This window comes from Trematomus bernacchii, unplaced genomic scaffold, assembly GCF_902827165.1.
Source record: "Trematomus bernacchii unplaced genomic scaffold, fTreBer1.1, whole genome shotgun sequence".
NCBI classification, from domain to species: Eukaryota; Metazoa; Chordata; class Actinopteri; order Perciformes; family Nototheniidae; genus Trematomus; species Trematomus bernacchii.
This window is the reverse complement of record NW_022987941.1, coordinates 422197-440657: the sequence shown is the minus strand read 5'-3', so window position 1 is coordinate 440657 and position 18461 is coordinate 422197. Positions and strand designations below refer to the sequence as shown.

At 41.0% G+C, this 18461-nt stretch overlaps 1 protein-coding gene across 1 annotated transcript in view; it reads left to right on the top strand.

The window, feature by feature from the left end:
* The first annotated feature begins 714 nt into the window (after nucleotides 1-714).
* Nucleotides 715-18461, top strand: part of LOC117470693 (solute carrier organic anion transporter family member 5A1) — a 43568-nt gene continuing 25821 nt past the window's right edge. The window contains exons 1-4 of the mRNA XM_034115525.1: nucleotides 715-770; nucleotides 1179-1253; nucleotides 1884-2755; nucleotides 4666-5102. Of these exons, the coding sequence (XP_033971416.1) occupies nucleotides 2322-2755; nucleotides 4666-5102 (871 nt within the window). The 5' untranslated portion in view covers nucleotides 715-770; nucleotides 1179-1253; nucleotides 1884-2321. The remainder of the gene's footprint in view (nucleotides 771-1178; nucleotides 1254-1883; nucleotides 2756-4665; nucleotides 5103-18461) is intronic.

Below are 18461 nucleotides of genomic sequence, written 5' to 3'. Positions count from 1 at the left end.
AAATTGAAGTTAAAAGCATCAATCTGGTGCACTTTGAGAGCAAAATTAAAAGATTTATGGATACAGTTCTCAACACTCATATGAAACAGAACTGTATACATTTCAATATTCCAAAAACCATTAGAATATGCTCACAACCAATAACACATAATTGATATACTCCTCTCTCTTATCTTAAACTTACCTAGTCTGCATTCTTTCTTTTTATGTATGCATATTTTACTAATCACTCCCCTTTTAAACTGTGTCTTTTAATTTTTTACTGACATTGGAATGATTTCTTAACTTATTTTGAACAACTATATTAAATAGATGGAAATATTTCTTTACATAGATGACCAAACCGTTTGAGACCCACTGAGATAACTTAGACTAAAGTTTACAATCTAATCACTCAGCGAGTCCTTTACATCGGCTAAACTGACGTTATCTCAGCCTCTCAGTCTTAATAAACACATTTGAAAAGTGGGGGGGACACAAACGGGATTTTGAAAAGTGGGGGGGACATGTCCCCAGTGGAAACTACGCCCATGCATACAAGGAATGTGCCTTGAATATACTTTGAAGAAAAAAACAGGATTAAGAAAAAACTATGGATACTCACCTGCTCACCGTGACATACGGAGGTTTCACGAAAGTTACATGGGAAATAAGCCCCTCCCACACCTCTTTATAAACAGCGTGTGGAAGCCTCTTCTGCCTCACTCCGTCCTGATGCAGCGCAGCGAATGCATCTCTCTTGCTCATGTGTAATAACTATTGTAATAATGGTAATGAAATCGTGAAAGTTGATTTATTCTATAGCTTTCATGTTTTCTTGTTTTTCATAGATGTTGAAAATGTTTATTTAATCATGAAATAAACGTAAAATATGTTATATACTCATTAATGTAGGCTTTCTGTTTTCTCCTACATACATGGATATGATGCTTTCTCATTTTAATTACTATATAATTGAAATATGTGATTATTCTTAGTAAAAAGACGACCATTTCGCTAAATATGGGATTCAAATACGCATCCAAACATGTCTAAAATGACACAAAAACTAAACTAAATATATATGCAATAATGACAAATGTCTCCTATGTGCAAGCTTTACTTATACACACTGTTTAAAGTGAATAAAAATATGCACATTCAGCACATTTTTCCATGATTTGTAATATTTCCTACAGCCCCTGAACGCACCATCATAGCGGCAGTCATTCAGAGCTTCTCTCCTGCAGAACAACAGCTACCTCCTGTCCTCAGTGAGTAACCCTTTCTCTCAATTATCACCCAAAAATACCTGTCACCCTCTTTACCTGAGTGACGTCATTACTGTCGCTTTATTAAGGGTAAAAGATCGGGTTTTAATCCGGCTCTTGTTTTTATTCCCAAAGTCCTGCACGAGGGGTTTGTGCACAGCGTGCTCCTTTTGTTCTCAGCTGTGTGTTTGACAAAGGAAAGCTGCTGTTATTTAACACTAACCCTCCTCCTCCGGCTCATTTTTTAATCTTATTTAGTGGTTTATTAACTAGTTTATAGCAATTTAGCGATAAAGAGTGTCGCCGTTTAACCCAGAGTGCATGTATGTCTAGATAGCATGAGTCAGAATCCGTTTAATTTGACACATATGAGGATTTATTTTAAAGAAAGCAGCAAAAATAGTACTTTTACAGTAAAGAGTACAGTAAAATATAACATGACAAATCCTATATTCAACGTGGCGAGCTGTGCAGGTTCAAAAAGAGGTCTTTTTTGGATTAGAAATGTGCAACTTGTTCAAAAGCATGTGCCGGACTTACATTATTAATATGAGGGTTAGGGTATATATATATATATATATATATATAGGGGTTTTTGACAGATTCTAATTCCTGTTTTTGTCCTTTTTCTAGGATGCTGCACATCTAAGGGACACAAAGCCCCTGGATAGAATGAAGCTTTCTAACAAAGATCCATAAAATCTACATGGGAGGGGGGCAGTGTACAAACAGATGCTTTTTACATCCTATAGGCTAGTTATTCACATCATAGCATCATTACTGGCTGCACTATGCTGATAAGATAAGATGGACATTTATTAATCCCCATGGGGAAATTCAGATGTTTAAACAGTAGTTTAAGCTTTCTAACAAAGAGCCATCAATGGGAGGGGCACAGTGTACACACAGATGCTTTTTGTATCCTATAGGCTAGTTATTTCACAGAATTAACTTCATAGCATCATTACTGGAGCTGTAATGTGGGAAAGAGCATGCTGATAATTAGAGGCTCTCATTCACAGGGTCTTTTCTCCCCATGTGACCCTAGTTTTTGACCCCTAAACTTGCACCATGACTTCTTCGGATAACGATGAGACCGGCAGCGATCTGTCCGAGTCTCTGGAGATCCGAGAGCTTCAGGATCAGTATTTGGAGCCGGAAACTAGCTTCAAAAAGTCCTGGAGCCTTCCCATCCTGAACGACACCTGTGTGGCCCTGGAGGAAAGTGCAGATTTCCATTTAAGGACCCCGGAGACCCCCTCTTCCAGGACGGATTTCTCCCCGTCTGCCTCCAGCATGTTGGGGTTAAGTAGCTCTGCACCGGGTAAAAAAAAGAACCTGGGATTCTCCCTCAGTCGCCTTATCTGCACCCCGGTTAGAAAATATGTTCGGGTCATTCTGAGAGATTCACGCTGCTTCCTGTTCTGCATGTGCTACCTGACCTTCATCCAATCACTGATGGTGTCCGGATACCTGAGCAGCGTCATCACCACCATCGAGAAAAGGTATGTTGGAGTCGTATATATTGATAAAATAGGTTAATCTAAACACCTGAGCTCTGTTAAAGGTCTCCTACTATACTGTTTTTCATCAATATATCACAGGTCTCAGATATATCCAGAGCCTGTCTCTGATTGGCTGAAACACCAAACGGATCATTGCAGCATTACCCATAATCCCCTCTGTTTCAGCCCTGTTTCCAAAGTGCTGATTCTCTGTCTGTTACTTTAGATGAAAATAAGGAGCCCCTCCCCACGCCCCTCTGAGAGACATTTGGTTACAAAGAACTCAATGGTGCTCTAGGAGGAGATTCAGGTGATAAGGGGGGGGGGGGGGTTACCTTGGTTGCTGATTGGCTAATGGTTATACAAGCCAAAACATCGTTATGACATCATCATGTGGCCAAAATCTGATCAGCTCATTTTCAGACAGGTTTTTATAGAAATGGATCAGGACAAAAAGAGAGACATGAAGAAGAGGGGACACATGTTGATGTAGAAGAGACATGAAGAAGAGGGGACACATGTTGATGTAGAAGAGACATGAAGAAGAGGGGACACATGTTGATGTAGAAGAGACATGTAGAAGAGGGGACACATGTTGATGTAGAAGAGACATGAAGAAGAGGGGACACATGTTGATGAAGAAGAGCATGAAGAAGAGGGGACACATGTTGATGTAGAAGAGACATGAAGAAGAGGGGACACATGTTGATGAAGAAGAGACATGAAGAAGAGGGGACACATGTTGATGAAGAAGAGACATGAAGAAGAGGGGACACATGTTGATGTAGAAGAGACATGAAGAAGAGGGGACACATGTTGATGAAGAAGAGACATGAAGAAGAGGGGACACATGTTGATGTAGAAGAGACATGAAGAAGAGGGGACACATGTTGATGTAGAAGAGACATAGAAGAGACATGAGAGGGGACACATGTTGATGTAGAAGAGACATGAAGAAGAGGGGACACATGTAGAAGAGACATGAAGAAGAGGGGACACATGTTGATGTAGAAGAGACATGAAGAAGAGGGGACACATGGTGATGTAGAAGAGACATGAAGAAGAGGGGACACATGGTGATGTAGAAGAGACATGAAGAAGAGGGGACACATGGTGATGTAGAAGAGACATGAAGAAGAGGGGACACATGTTGATGTAGAAGAGACATGAAGAAGAGGGGACACATGGTGATGTAGAAGAGACATGAAGAAGAGGGGACACATGGTGATGTAGAAGAGACATGAAGAAGAGGGGACACATGTAGAAGAGACATGAAGAAGAGGGGACACATGTTGATGTAGAAGAGACATGAAGAAGAGGGGACACATGTTGATGTAGAAGAGACATGAAGAAGAGGGGACACATGGTGATGTAGAAGAGACATGAAGAAGAGGGGACACATGTTGATGTAGAAGAGACATGAAGAAGAGGGGACACATGTTGATGTAGAAGAGACATGAAGAAGAGGGGACACATGGTGATGTAGAAGAGACATGAAGAAGAGGGGACACATGTAGAAGAGACATGAAGAAGAGGGGACACATGTAGAAGAGACAGGAAGAAGAGGGGACACATGGTGATGTAGAAGAGACATGAAGAAGAGGGGACACATGTAGAAGAGACAGGAAGAAGAGGGGACACATGTTGATGTAGAAGAGACATGAAGAAGAGGGGACACATGTTGATGTAGAAGAGACATGAAGAAGAGGGGACACATGTTGATGTAGAAGAGACATGAGGAAGAGGGGACACATGTTGATGTAGAAGAGACATGAAGAAGAGGGGACACATGGTGATGTAGAAGAGACATGAAGAAGAGGGGACACATGTTGATGTAGAAGAGACATGAAGAAGTGGATTTTGCATGATAGGAGATCTTTACATTTCGTTTTAATTACTCAACTCAACAGGTACAACCTCAGGAGCTCTGAATCTGGTCTCCTCGTCAGCTGCTTCGACATCGGCAGCCTCCTGGTGGTGGTCTTCATCTCTTATTTCGGGGGTCGAGGTCAGAGACCCCGCTGGCTCGCTGTGGGAGGCGTTATCATCGCGGTGGGGGCGGCGTTATTCTCCCTGCCGCACTTCATCTCTCCGCCCTATCAGATCCAGGAGATGAACTCTTCCATGGGGAGGGGAGGCCTGTGTCAGAGTGGGATTAACGGCACCGGGAGAGAAATGGACACGGGGTCGTGCCCCAGAGATCAAGAGGGAAACGAGCACAATCTGTACGTCACTCTGTTCATCGTGGCTCAGATCCTGGTGGGCATGGGGTCAACGCCCATCTACACCCTGGGACCCACGTACCTGGACGACAACGTGAAGAAGGAGAACGCTTCTCTCTACCTGGGTGAGTCCAGACTTTCTGTTTCCATGCTTTTTACTGAACTGAATATCGTTTTCTGAACCTTCTATAGAAAATCAGGTTTGAACACGACGAGAGAAATGCAAAAAAGGGACTGCCCTATGAATGACCTTTGCAAAAACAAGAACAACCCAATAAAACACTCTCTTTCTTAAACAGAATCCAGCGCATTGCCAGAAGAAATTAGGAAAGACCTTGAGGGCAAAACAGCTGAATATATCGTCCAAACTGAGCTCAGTCTCTATCTGCAAGAAAATCAGGTTTGAACACGACGATAGAAATACAAAAAAGGGACTGCCCTATGAATGACCTTTGCAAAAAGTGAAGGATTAATACACGTGCAAAACAAACCTATTTCAGAGTGTATTTATTTGAGTAAACCCAAAATACTTGAGTCACTTTGATAGTGTTGCTCTCCAGTACGAACCACAAATGCGCTTCAAGAGTGTAGAAATCCGCCATGGCCGTGTCCATAGAAAAGTGCTTCCTATTTCTGCCTAGTGATTCAGAATCGCTCCAAAATGTCATTGATTCTTCGTTGTCCCGTACTTCACCCCTCCACTAAGTTTCATTTAAATCATACGAGTGGTTGTTCTGTAATCCTGCTGACAGTCAGACAAACAAACTAAAACATGGCTTTGTTAGCAGAACCACTCTGTGTCATCCTATCTGATTGCACTGGATGTTTGATGGATTTATCCGACTGGTTTTAACTGGTTTGCTCCTGCTGATGTGCATGTTTGTTAACCCTCAGAGTTCAAAATCTGTATGTCCTTTTTGATTTCATCTCTGTGGCATGCAACCTCTGCACCATGCGACTGTACACAAATACAGTCTGCAGGAGCACATGAGAAGGAAACAGAACTGGGTTGCTTATGATTAATGGTCCTGTACTGTGTGTGTGTGTGTGTGTGTGTGTGTGTGTGTGTGTGTGTGTGTGTGTGTGTGTGTGTGTGTGTGTGTGTGTGTGTTGTGTGTGTGTGTGTGTGTGTGTGTGTGTGTGTGTGTGTGTGTGTGTGTTGTGTGTGTGTGTTGTGTGTGTGTGTGTGTGTGTGTGTGTGTGTGTGTGTGTGTGTGTGTGTGTGTGTGTGTGTTGTGTGTGTGGGTGTGTGTGTGTGTGTGTGTGTGTGTGTGTGTGTGTGTGTGTGTGTGTGTGTGTGTGTGCATGCTCAGCCAGAACACACCGCGTTGTGTTTCAGTGTGAGCAGATTGTCTTTGCAAACGTTGGTAATGTTCCTACATATATGGATATGATGCTTTCTCATTTTAATGACTGTGTTAATTTAAATATGGGATGGATAAGTCATAGTTAAAAGACGACCATTTGGCTTGATATGGGGTTAAAATACACATCCAAACATGTATAAAGGGACACAAGAACAACTAGATATATATGCATGAATGAAAGTAGCAGTAATTACACGGTGTATTGTTCACACAGATGCTTACTGACCTGTGTGTAGGCTGCAACCAACCATTATTTTCTTTATTTAATGGATAAAAAGTCAGAAAATAGCAGAACGTTTTCATCCCAGTTCCTCAAAGTCCACTGTAATGTCTTTACATGTCATTAAATGATATGAAACAGAGAAAAGCAGCAGATCTCCACATTTGAGAGGCTCATTTTTGACATGTTTGCATAAAACGATTTGAAAGACGTTTAAAAACTTTCGGGAACTAGGATGGACATTTTTCCCTTTTTCTGACATTTTCTGGACTAATCGATGACACTTAGATGGTTGCAACTAACAATAAATGCCAAGAAATAGTGAAAAAAGTCCATCTTAGCTTCTCAAATTCCAAGGTATATCTGTAAATGTCTTGTTTAGTCCCAGAGATATTCCCTTTAATACAATGTAAAGAGAGGAAGGCAATTCAAATTGTGAAGCTAAGATAGACATTTTCCACTATTTTTTTTACATTTTATGGACTAATCGATGACTAAATGATTAGTTGCATCCCTGGCATGCATACTGTTGGATGAAGGAACACTCAGATGGTTGCAACTAACGATAATGTCAAGAAATAATGACAAATGTCCATCTCAGCTTCTCAAATTCCAAGGTATATTTCTGTTCATGTCTGGTACTCAGTCCCAATCCATGTTGTCTAAAACAACCCTGAGGTGGTTGCACAGCAGTCTCACAGAGCTGCAGAGGCTGAGGGAGGCTGTGGCTCAGTGGATAGTGTGCTGGACTTTGAAAAGCATAGCAATATTTTGCATAGCAAGAATTTGCATAGCAAGTTCGAGTCCCACAGCAGTCAGCATGTCGTTGTGTCCCTGAGACACTTCACCCCAAAGTGCTCCTGTGGGGTTTGTCCACAGTACTGAATGTATGTAAGTGGCTTTGGATAAAAGCGTCTAACAACACAACAACAACACACCAACACACCGACTGTGGAGCTTGTTCCCCTCTGAGACCCTGTATTGATCCCCCCTGCGTCACAGGCACTCAATGCAGCAGAGATATTGATCCAGGCAGGGAAACGAGGAGAAAACACCTCAGCTCTGCAGGTATTCTGAACAAAAACACACATCTCAGACTCCTACAGATAACCTTCAAAGCCTTGGTGACCTTCAGAGGAGCCACTACCATCATTTTCTGCATCTTATGGATAAAAAGAAAATCTGAAAATAGTGAGAAGTATCCAGCGTAGTTCCTCAAAGTCCACTGTAATGTGTGTTTGCATAAAATATGTTCTATAATGTTTGCATGAATGATTTATAAGATATTTACAGACTTTGAGAAACTAGGATGGACATTTATCACCATTTTATGGACTAGTCGATGACTCCATGATGAAGATAATCATTAGTTGCATCGCTGGCATGCGTACTGTTGGATGAAGGAACAGTCAGATGGTTGTCACTAACAATACATGTCAAGAATTAGTGAAACATTTCCATGTCAGCTTCTCAAATCCCAAGGTATAACTGTAAATGTAATCTGCAACATTAGTGTAAATGTGGACGAAACCTTTCTTATTTTCAGCCACATTTCAGTCGTTTTTATCCGGGGTAGTTTTAGTTTAAGGAACGTAAGCACATGGAGTCAAAATGAGTTTAATCTCATCACTTTTTCAGCTATGTTTGGATTTATTTAGTCCATCTATGCTGCATGATTCGTGCACAATGTGCTGCATGCTTGTCATTTTAGTTTGAGTTAAATCAACCTTCAGATGAATGATGATTTTGGCAGCAATTTTAGATTCACTCTAAAAGAAAACGCCTCATAGTCGGTCTGTTTCCGATCCACAAAATCATTCCATTTAATAGAAATTGTATTCATTTTGGCAGTTTTCTCTATATATTTCGTCTGGATATTTAGTGACAAATACCCTCTTTATTCTCACATATTGAGCCTTTCAGTCCGTGTGGTCGTGCAGAGTCCTTCATAGCTCCTGGTTCACCTCACATCCTGAAGTAGAAGTGTGTTGTTTTGCTCCAGTTATCAGCCGTAACATTGAAACAGTCTCATGACCTCTACCATCCCCCCCTTTGGTGCAAATCTGTTCCCCCAGAAATCCTCCCAGCCATGTTCACATTTCCCCAGCTGCGTGTTCTGCAGATGTAGGCGACCCATATCTCCAGGAGAATGTAAACCCCTTCTCAATTTACTCCGGCTCAGAGGGGAGGGTCTCTGCTTTACACTGAGGGCACGTATGCTGCTCTCAAGTGTGTGTGTTGTATTTGTTTTGTGAGTGTGTGTGTGTGTGTGTGTATTCGGGTGAGGGTATTCCCCCCTCACCCTCATTCCCAGCGTCACTATGGAAATGTAACGGACATGTGAATCTCTTTTTATTGGTAGTACTCCTTTAGAAAGAGGGTAAAGACCCCTCCTCTTATTCTTTCTGCTCCGACACATTTACAACCACACTGTAACTAAGTACATTTACTTAAGTGCATATTTAAGGTACTTGTACTTTACTTAAGTGTCTTTTTTGCCACTATATACTACATTATTACTTATTAGTTTAAAGAGGCCCTATAGTGTGTATTTCTGTAAATGGTCCGTGATAGGCTAAGGGGCGGGACATCTGTAAGCTGTTAACCAATCACAACAGAGCCGATCAGCTAACCAATCAGAGCAGAGGGTGAAAAGAGGTGCAGGTAGTGTGAGAAAAAAGTATGAGAAAAATAAAACCCCCAGGGCCTTTTAATAATTAAGATTTCTGCATAAAATGTACAAGAGTTTATAAATATGATGTTTCGTTATGAATGTAACAATGCTTGACTTGTTTAGGAGTATTTTGACAGTGTTAGGAAGGGTCTGGAAACATCCTCCTACATTCCTGGCGTCTCTATGGAGAGCGTTTGTCTTTCTCTTCCTTCAAGAAGAGGAGGTTTAAATTAGCAGTAAACGTATTCTCTGACTGTTTTGTAGCGTCTGATGAGATGAGATAAGATGAGAAGTACTTTACTGATCCCACGTTGGGAAATGTTTGAGTTGCAGCAGCTTAAAAAGACAAGGCGTTGAACATTAGAGAAATGAAAAGAGTGGAAATAAACAATCCAAAATGTAAACGTCTCAAATAGAAATAAAATGTATAGTAACACAAGATAAAGCAGGATATTATATATGCATTAAGTGTGTGAGGAATAGATGAATAGATATTAGGATATAAATGTGAAATGTACGGTGGGAGTTTAAATTGTGTAGACTTATTGCAGTCGGTAGGAATGTTTGCTGCTGTTTCCACAGTCTGTCATCCTCTCCGTCTGACCCGCAGATCCCACCGATCAATAATTCAGATTGTCCTCATTGAATTGTTGATCCAGTAAAAGCTTTGGCTGTGACCTCCGGCCTCTTCCTCTTCCTCCTCTTCCTCTTCTTTCTTTCCACCTCTGTGATTTACAAGCTAATGATGCTAGCAAGCTGTTATTGATGAGGGAGGTCAGCTGATTGGATTGTTTTCTGCATTTCAACGTCAACTTTCAAGATGAAGTGTAGGAACAAATATAACAGACTTTCCCACTGTCACCATCTTTATTTGACCACCTTTCGACTTCCAAAAGAGGCATGCAAATTCAAGATTGTCTTCTCATGTGCACGATCGCTGCAGCGTAGTTTCTGCAACGGAGATCTCAAGCTTTCCTCCATAAAATATACTTTACATAAAGAGACATGCAATAGATATTACAGTGAGTCACATGTTAAGTGAGTTCATCTGAAAAAGTGCTTACACGGCGCCGGTGTGTGTTATTGCTGCTCGTGCATTAATAATGTTCTGCTAAAGGATAACACCAAGGGCATCTGGAGGAGTGTATTAGTGCACACACACACACACACACACACACACACACACACACACACACACACACACACACACACACACACACACACACACACACACCCAAACACACCATTTTAGAGCACACTTTAATCAATATTCAACGTCAGGATGTAACCTTGTGTACAGCTGCAATGATTAGTCCACTAATTGATGGAGAAATATCCAAATATGTTGATAACTGATGAATTATGAGACATTTATCCAGGAAAAAGGTCAGAAAATGCAGTTTTTCATGCTTTTCTCTGTTTTATATCTTATTTTAGTGAATTTCTTTGCGTTTTCGCCTGATGTTTTTAAGTAAGAGCAAAACCCTCAGGACAGCACACCCTTCTTCCCCGCCCACGAAGCCACACATCCTAATGATTGAGTCCTGGGTGGTTACATCATTACCTTAACTGCCTCTGTCAATTAGGACAAATGACACAGTACTTATTTATACCGTATTTGAACATGACGTCTGTAGCCTCTTTGTGTTTTCTCTGATTAAACTAATCAGCTGTGAGGAGAAACATGGCCTCTCCTCTGCTCTAGTGTGCATTCAGGAAATGAGTTGTTGTCAATAAGGACCAGATGTTTATCTCCAGCGTGTCCTGTGATGCTATCAGCACAGAGAGAAACACTGCTGGATCCTAAAAACACAGAAACTCTGAGAGAGCGGCTCAGAGGTTTAATATATCTGACCTGTGTCATTTCTACTCATAATAACAATAATGCACTTTATTTAGAGGCGAAAAAATACCGTAGAGACATCACTATGCAACCTCGTGCTCCAACACATTGTACGTGACAGCCTAAGGGGTAGCTTTAAGGTACTTATGCTTTACTTAACCTGTTAAGCCCTGAGCCTGTTTTTCAGGTCTCAGGCTCGAACATGACATTCCCAGAACAAATGACCATATCTTCACTTCTAAAAGGGGTAAATTAATAATCTTTATTCTCAAAGCAATGATAAACCTGTGAGTTGGATTTAGAAGAGTCAGAATCAATATAGATGTTTTTATTTTAAAGTAAATTCAGATTGAACATAGTAAAAAAAATGTAAATTATAGTGCCCGTCCAAAAACAAAAGATTACTTATAGTGAAAACCACCTTGAATGATGGGATAGACTAAAAGCTTTAGGAATCCAAACTATAACATATAATAAGTACCCTGTATCAAGATTGATGCAAAACAAGTGACCTTTGACCTTTTTAGAGACATTTAGCAAAAAGAAACCACTTCTGGGGTCATTTGGGTGGATTTTCCATATCTCTGGAACCCATTGGTCGATTTTGATGATTGACACCTCTTTTGAACCGTTAGAGCCAATAGAATTGAGAGGGAAGTTCCTAAATCCACCTACACGTTACCATTGAGGAGTGAGAGTGATGCGCACGCAGCTTGCCCAAACCGAAAGCTACGTTACGCTCTGAAAACTGAAAACTGAAAACTACTCGTATTGACATAAATGTTATGATGGATTATCAGTAATCATTTCAAAGTGACACAGAGACATTGGATTAACCTTCAGCAGCGTGTTATGCGTTGTAATGCCATTGAACACAACTTTTGATCAGACAACAGCAAAGGTAACACGTATTTGCCGTTTTGGCTCAGTAAAGCTAAGTTGTGTGTTGTCTGGTTTTGCCTTCGCTGGTCGCTCAGTGATGTCGATCAGATGAAGTATACAATATCTCTACCGTGAGTTATGTGCTAAGTGCGTTAGCACTCTTTCGCGCTTAGTGCTAATTCAGAGGCTCTGCGTTAGTCTTGTGTTTTGTTTCGGTCAAAATGGTTCATATCGTCAGTTAGCTGAGTTTCTTCCCGTTAAGTGGGTATGACACATTCATAGTTTGTTAAATGTTAAGAAGCCCTCAGAGCGTTGTTTCTTGCAAGATGTTGCAGTTTTCTTTGCCACTATATTTGACAACTCAAAGTGAAATATAGTACATTACTACTTACAGCTTTTGTTTTGTTTAAAGAGACCCGTTATCTCCTGTAGCGTGTTGTTTTTGTGCATGTAAATGGTCTGCAAAGGCTAAAATCATTAGGCTAAGGGGCGGGACATCTCTAAGCTGGTTGACCAATCACAACAGAACCGGCGAGCTAACCAATCAGAGCAGCTCTGGTTTCAGACAGAGGGTGAAAAGAGGTAGTATCAGAAAAAGAGCTTTTTGAACATCAGAGCATGGAGACATGTCAGTTATTCTCTGGTATGAAAACAAAATGACTTTCTACTGACGTCATGTATCGCTACGTCGTCACTTGACATTGAATCTACAGCTACAGTTTGTTTGTCTCGTGTTGCAACGTCAAAGATGTGCATAACTTCTGCACAAACACATCGGGGGGAAACTGTGACGAGTTGGGATGAGAACAAATGGTTTCATACACTGAGCAGAGACAGTCTGTACATGTTGTTACTAGTTTGTTTTGCTACACAGATGGCATAAAGGCTCTCCCTCCATGCTGGTGCTATTCCCTCAGAACCCTCTGGCTATTGTTCTCCTTGACGTGTTACTGCATTTACATACGTGGAAAACATGTGGAGAAAGCTGGGTGTATTTGCAGTAAAGCTTGGCAAGGCAAGTTTATTTATATAGTGCTTTAGAAAAATGAAAGACATTAAGAAAGCAGAAACATATTATAAAATGGCATTTAAAAACACTCCAAGATAATAAAACATGAATAACACAGGTCACAATTTCAAAGCAGCGTCAAAAAGAAAAGTCTTCAGCCTGGATTTAAAAGTAGTAAGCAAATGTAATCATTTATTTGATTAAATGGGTAGTTTATTGATATTTCCATGCACACTTGCTGTCCTTTCTGTCCCCGTTAGTCCTCCTCCGACCTTCGTCTGTTTTCATGCCGGCTGCACACGAGATGGATGGCACTAAATGCTTTCTGACCTCTCCCTGCTACACACACACACACACACACACACACACACACACACACACACACACACACACACACACACACACACACACTCAAAATAAAGCACTACGACCAATATATGTCGCCCGAGCGGGTTGTATCTATGGCGTTAAGCTGGTTGTGCATTATATAACTCTAATAGGCTAACATGTAGCAGCGATGCAGCTCATTGGGAAGAGAGAGTTTGGATAAGTATGATGTTGTGGGAAAGAAAGGTAATTTAAACGCACAGTAGGCTCATTTTAAAGCTGGAAAAGGGTACTTTTATAATGCTTTTCCACAGCCTGCTGCTCTTAATGCTAATTCCTCGTCAGGCTTTTGTTCCTCCGGCTGTGGGTTTTACATTTTGGGGCGCCTGGTTGTTGGTAGACGGTTAAATGGTGAGAGCAGCTGTTTAGAGCTGGCAGTGTGTGTGTGTGTGTGTGTGTTAGTGTGTATGTGTGTGTGCAGCTGGGGGTTGAGTGAGCACAAGTGTTTGCAGGAGGCAGCGGTATGTGTTGGTTTTTCCTGCAAGCATGCATCTGTGCAGCAGTCATATTTATATATATATATAGAGCAGGTTTTCTACTTTCCTCTGTTTGTGTTTCATAGTAAAGTGGATATCTTGGTTTTGGACTGACAACTGAACATTTACTGACATTACTGTGGATTTTGAGGAACTGGGATCGACATTCTTCCCTTTTTCCTGACATGACTCCAAAACCCTTAATCTAGACATTAATTGGCAGATTAATTGATATGGAAGTCGCTCCATCTGCTGCGTGCTCTGCCACAGTTATTATATTCTAACGGATATTCATCAAAGTATTCTAGATTCATGTTGAAGATCACATAAGCTCCGTTTTTCATATATTAAATTAAGCCTTTTATCCTTTAAGATAGCAGGAAATCCAATTTCTCACAGGGAAACTGAGCTCAGTATGAAAGGACAGATTTTTAAAACACAGGCAGCAATATTGTCTCAATATTGCTGCCTGTCAATGGGCTGAAAAGCTGCAGGTGCAAGCTTGTGGCAAACTACCTAAGCCCTACACACACACTTTAAATCCATTCACACACACACACACACGCACACACACACACACACACTCAGTATTATGTGGTGATACCCCCCCAGCCCAGATGCCCTATTCATGGCCCCCTTTTACCATCTGTAAGATTATCTGCCAGCCTCTCAGTGCTCGAACATTATGCATTCACAGACAAACAGGGTGGTGACAGAAGTGGTGTGTGTTTTTGTGTGTGTGTGAGTGTGTGTTTCAAAAAGACACAGTTTGGATCCAAAGTATCGGCAAAATAACTGTATACGCTTCTGTTCTGACTCAAACTGCACATTTTTCACCTTTAAAAAACCTTGAATTTACCCGTAACTTCGAAATCTGGAACATTATGCATGCACAGACAAACAGGGTGGTGTGTGTGTGTGTGTGTGTGTGTTATTAATGAAGCAAGTATCTCCAACATAACTGTATAAGCTTCTGTCCTCTTCCTCCTAACGACTCAAATCGCTCATTTTCCACCTAAAAATGCCGTTAGAAACCTTGAATTCACCCGTAATCTCAGAAATCTGATGACTAATCCTAACCTAGAAGATCATGTTGTTTGTTTTAGCAGCTTGGCCAGAAAGTAGGTGTACATAACAAGGTGAACAGCGGACTCTCTGTGCATCGTGTTCTGGATGTTTGCACGGTACATACTGACCCTCAAGAGGAGCTTTCATTGAGGGGAAAATGCTCGAAACTGCACTTTTTTAAATAACTAATTAGAGCAATTAGTGAGCAACTGTGTATTTCTGTAGTGTTGTGAAAGGAATAGGTCACAAAGAGAGATGTATTAGGAGGAAAACACCAAATTAAATGATGGATTAGAACATTAGGTACAGTGCAAAAGGATTTAGTGTGTGAGAGCTATCTGAGGAATATTAGTCGGAGGAATTAGCACATTTGAGTTCCCTTCAGAAAGCCAGTGAAAGAGATCCGTGTAGGTTTGATTGGCCTGTCACAAAAAGTGAAATAAATGTCTGAAAAATAACACGTTATACCGCTGCCAGTGATGGTGACAACTTCTCCTCAAAGCATTCATAAAAATACCTTTTCTCTGGCAGGAGGGAAGAGGAAACTGAATGTGAATCACGGCTCGATCGATCTTTAGTTTTATATACAGGGCTGTTTACTAAAGGCTTTATCAGGTTAGTCTTTTAAGAGACTTTTTCTGAGATGAATGAATGGCCTTGGTTGCAGTCAGAAAGCCTCGATAACATATGCAACAGACAGTTACAGTTACAAAGGAATAAAAGGAGTCCAATGCAGTAAACCCTTAGTTTTAGTCTGAAAAAATACCCAGAAACGAACAAAAACACAGTTTCCTTCAAAGTCAATCACACTAGTTTTCCAGAACAAACCCCACTTGATCAGATTTAAATCCTGAAGCATTCTCTGAACTCAGATTTGAAATGTTTTGTCCCGAACGCAGCGTTAGTCGCTCTGACAGTGATGGATGTAGAGGCCCGGTCTCAGTGTTTTCTGACCCTCCCTCACGTTGTTCTCCGTTCAAGTTTTCTGCAGATTTGCCTTTCTGTGTTTTTCCCAGCATTCAGCCGTCCTCCAGCTCCTTACATACATTCTGTTGGGGTTCAGCAGCAGCAGATCTCTGGGTGTTTTGCTGTCAGGGCAGGTCCAGAAGCCTGACGTTAGCACCAGGATCACCAGAATCAGCAGAGTTAGGATCCCTGTGATGCAGAGTGAAGGAGCTCAGGGGAGATCTGGCTGTGAAGAAAGATCGAGATTCACTTTTTCTGATATAGAAGCTCTTAAGATCTTAGAAAAACTCAAACTGACTCTCCCTTTGTGGCATTAATGAAGTGGCTTCTTCTACTTCTTCTACTTGTTGTTGTTGTTGTTTTGCACCACTTTAACACAAATGACAGATGACTGGAAGGGCGAACTAGATAATAGGAAGTTAGTGGGGGCAGTAGTACTTGATTTTAGTTCTGCTTTTGATGTCATTGACCATTCTTTGTTGTTACTCAAGCTGGAACAATATGGTTTTAATTTTGATACGCTGAGGTGGTTAGAAAGTCACCTGACCAATCGAAGTCAAACTGTTTTTTTCAATGGAAGTCTGTCAAAGGTGAAGAAAGTCACTTGTGGAGTACCTCAGGGTAGTAGTTTGGGACCACTTTTATTTTCTATTTTACAAATGACCTACCATTAGTGTTAGAAAAAGCCAAAATTGTTAGTATGCAGATGACTCAACAAGTTTCTCCTTCTCCTTCTTCATTTTCTGTTTCTTCTAATCTTTTTATTGTTGTTTCTGTGCTTCTTCATATCCTTGTTGTTTTTGTGTCTTCTTGTTCTATCAATGAGTGAGTAAAAACATGTCCACCACTTCCAGAAGTCTCCCTCCTGCAGCTGGGTAAACATAAACAAACCCCCAACAATCTCTCAGTATTTTCTAAACATGTAATCAGGGAGCTTGTGGACCCCCTGCTGGGAAAGAAAGTAGAGCAGGTTGCATGAAAGTTTGATTACAGTGTTCGTAAAGATTCGGCCTTTTGCTTCGTGCTTTAGAGAGGACATGTCAAAGTCCCCATCAGTCCTGTGGAGCATGAAGGGGAGATGTATGAATGGGATCAACTCAGACTTAAGATTCAGATCCGACCCGTCATGTCTCTCTTCAGAGGGATTATAACAGTAACGCCTGAACACAGATGTAACGTCAGTGAGTCTTTGATGTTCCTGTTCTCAGAAGTGGAGATAAAGCCTTCCTTTGTATCTGTCTGTACTCTCAGGACCAAACTGCTTCATCCATTAAAGTATTCCCCTCATGCTGCCCACACTTCATACACACTTTAACCTCTCAGCGCCCACTGCTCTGCCTGAAGAGAGCTTTCATTGACTGTAATATGAACGTGTGTGCATTGGTATAGCATGCATTTAAAACTTTAAAGCTAGTTTTGCACCACTTTGTTATTCAAATGCTCCAAAATGTTGATTTTGTCAGAAATAAAGACAAACCCCAAAGATATTCACTTTTAATTTTAATTAATACATTAAAAAGCAGGAAATGCCCATATTTGGGAGTATGAAAACGCCATTAAGAACATTTTTTTCATTAAATATTAGTAACGTTGGATTTATTTTTCTGTCAAACAACTAAACATTGTTAATTTTTAAGAAGTTTATGTCATTAAATGTCTTGTTTTGTCACAAACTAAGACATAAACCCCGAAGATATGCACGTTAGTATGATTTAAAACCTAGGAAAGCAGCAGTTGTTCACATTTAAGAGGCTTTTGCATAATAAATAGTAGGCTATTATAGTCTGACTTAAAGCAGCACCCTTTACTACCTGTCTTTACCTTCCTCCTTTCCCCCTCTTGATATCCATCTCTCTCGCTCTTCTTCTCCTATAGTACGCACCTGTATAAGCCCTCCATATAGACCTTTTTCATTACTCACCTGAAGATTAATGCACAATCATGCAAAAAACCAGTCCTCTCCCAAGGTTACTCATGTGTGTCTGAATGAATACTCTCTCAGTGTCTGTTGTACACGGCTGCTTTATTGTATGAAAAGCCTCTCAGTTCATGAAAGCCCTGCAGATATGTTGATAAATCCATTCAGCAGAGTGCTTACTTTCATTAAATCACATGCAAATCATCACACACTAGGATGATCGATATCGGCCGATACTCACTCTCTGCCGATCGATCGGTGCTCTCTATAAATGCTCTCTCTATAAATGCCGAAAATACATGACACTTTTCTCTGTGCGCGGCAAAACAAGCTCGCCAAAATGGCTTCACCGGTCTGGCAGTCTTTGAAGGTGTCCGAAAAAGACAATAAAATAGCGGTATGCAACGTGTGTGAAGCAGGAACCCTGCAGCTCCACCCGCTGTGACGGACCGGTGAGCGGAGCAGAACACACACTAAGAGTTAGACCTAACACACTTAGCTATTTGATCTACCTCTGGAACAAGATAAACTAGTTATACATATATTTATTCTTCACTGTCGGGTCGCTCATTACTGGATCAGTGAGCTGCATGAGATACTGAGAGAGAGAGAGAGAGAGAGAGAGAGAGAGAGAGAGAGAGAGAGAGAGAGAGAGATAGAGAGAGAGAGAGAGA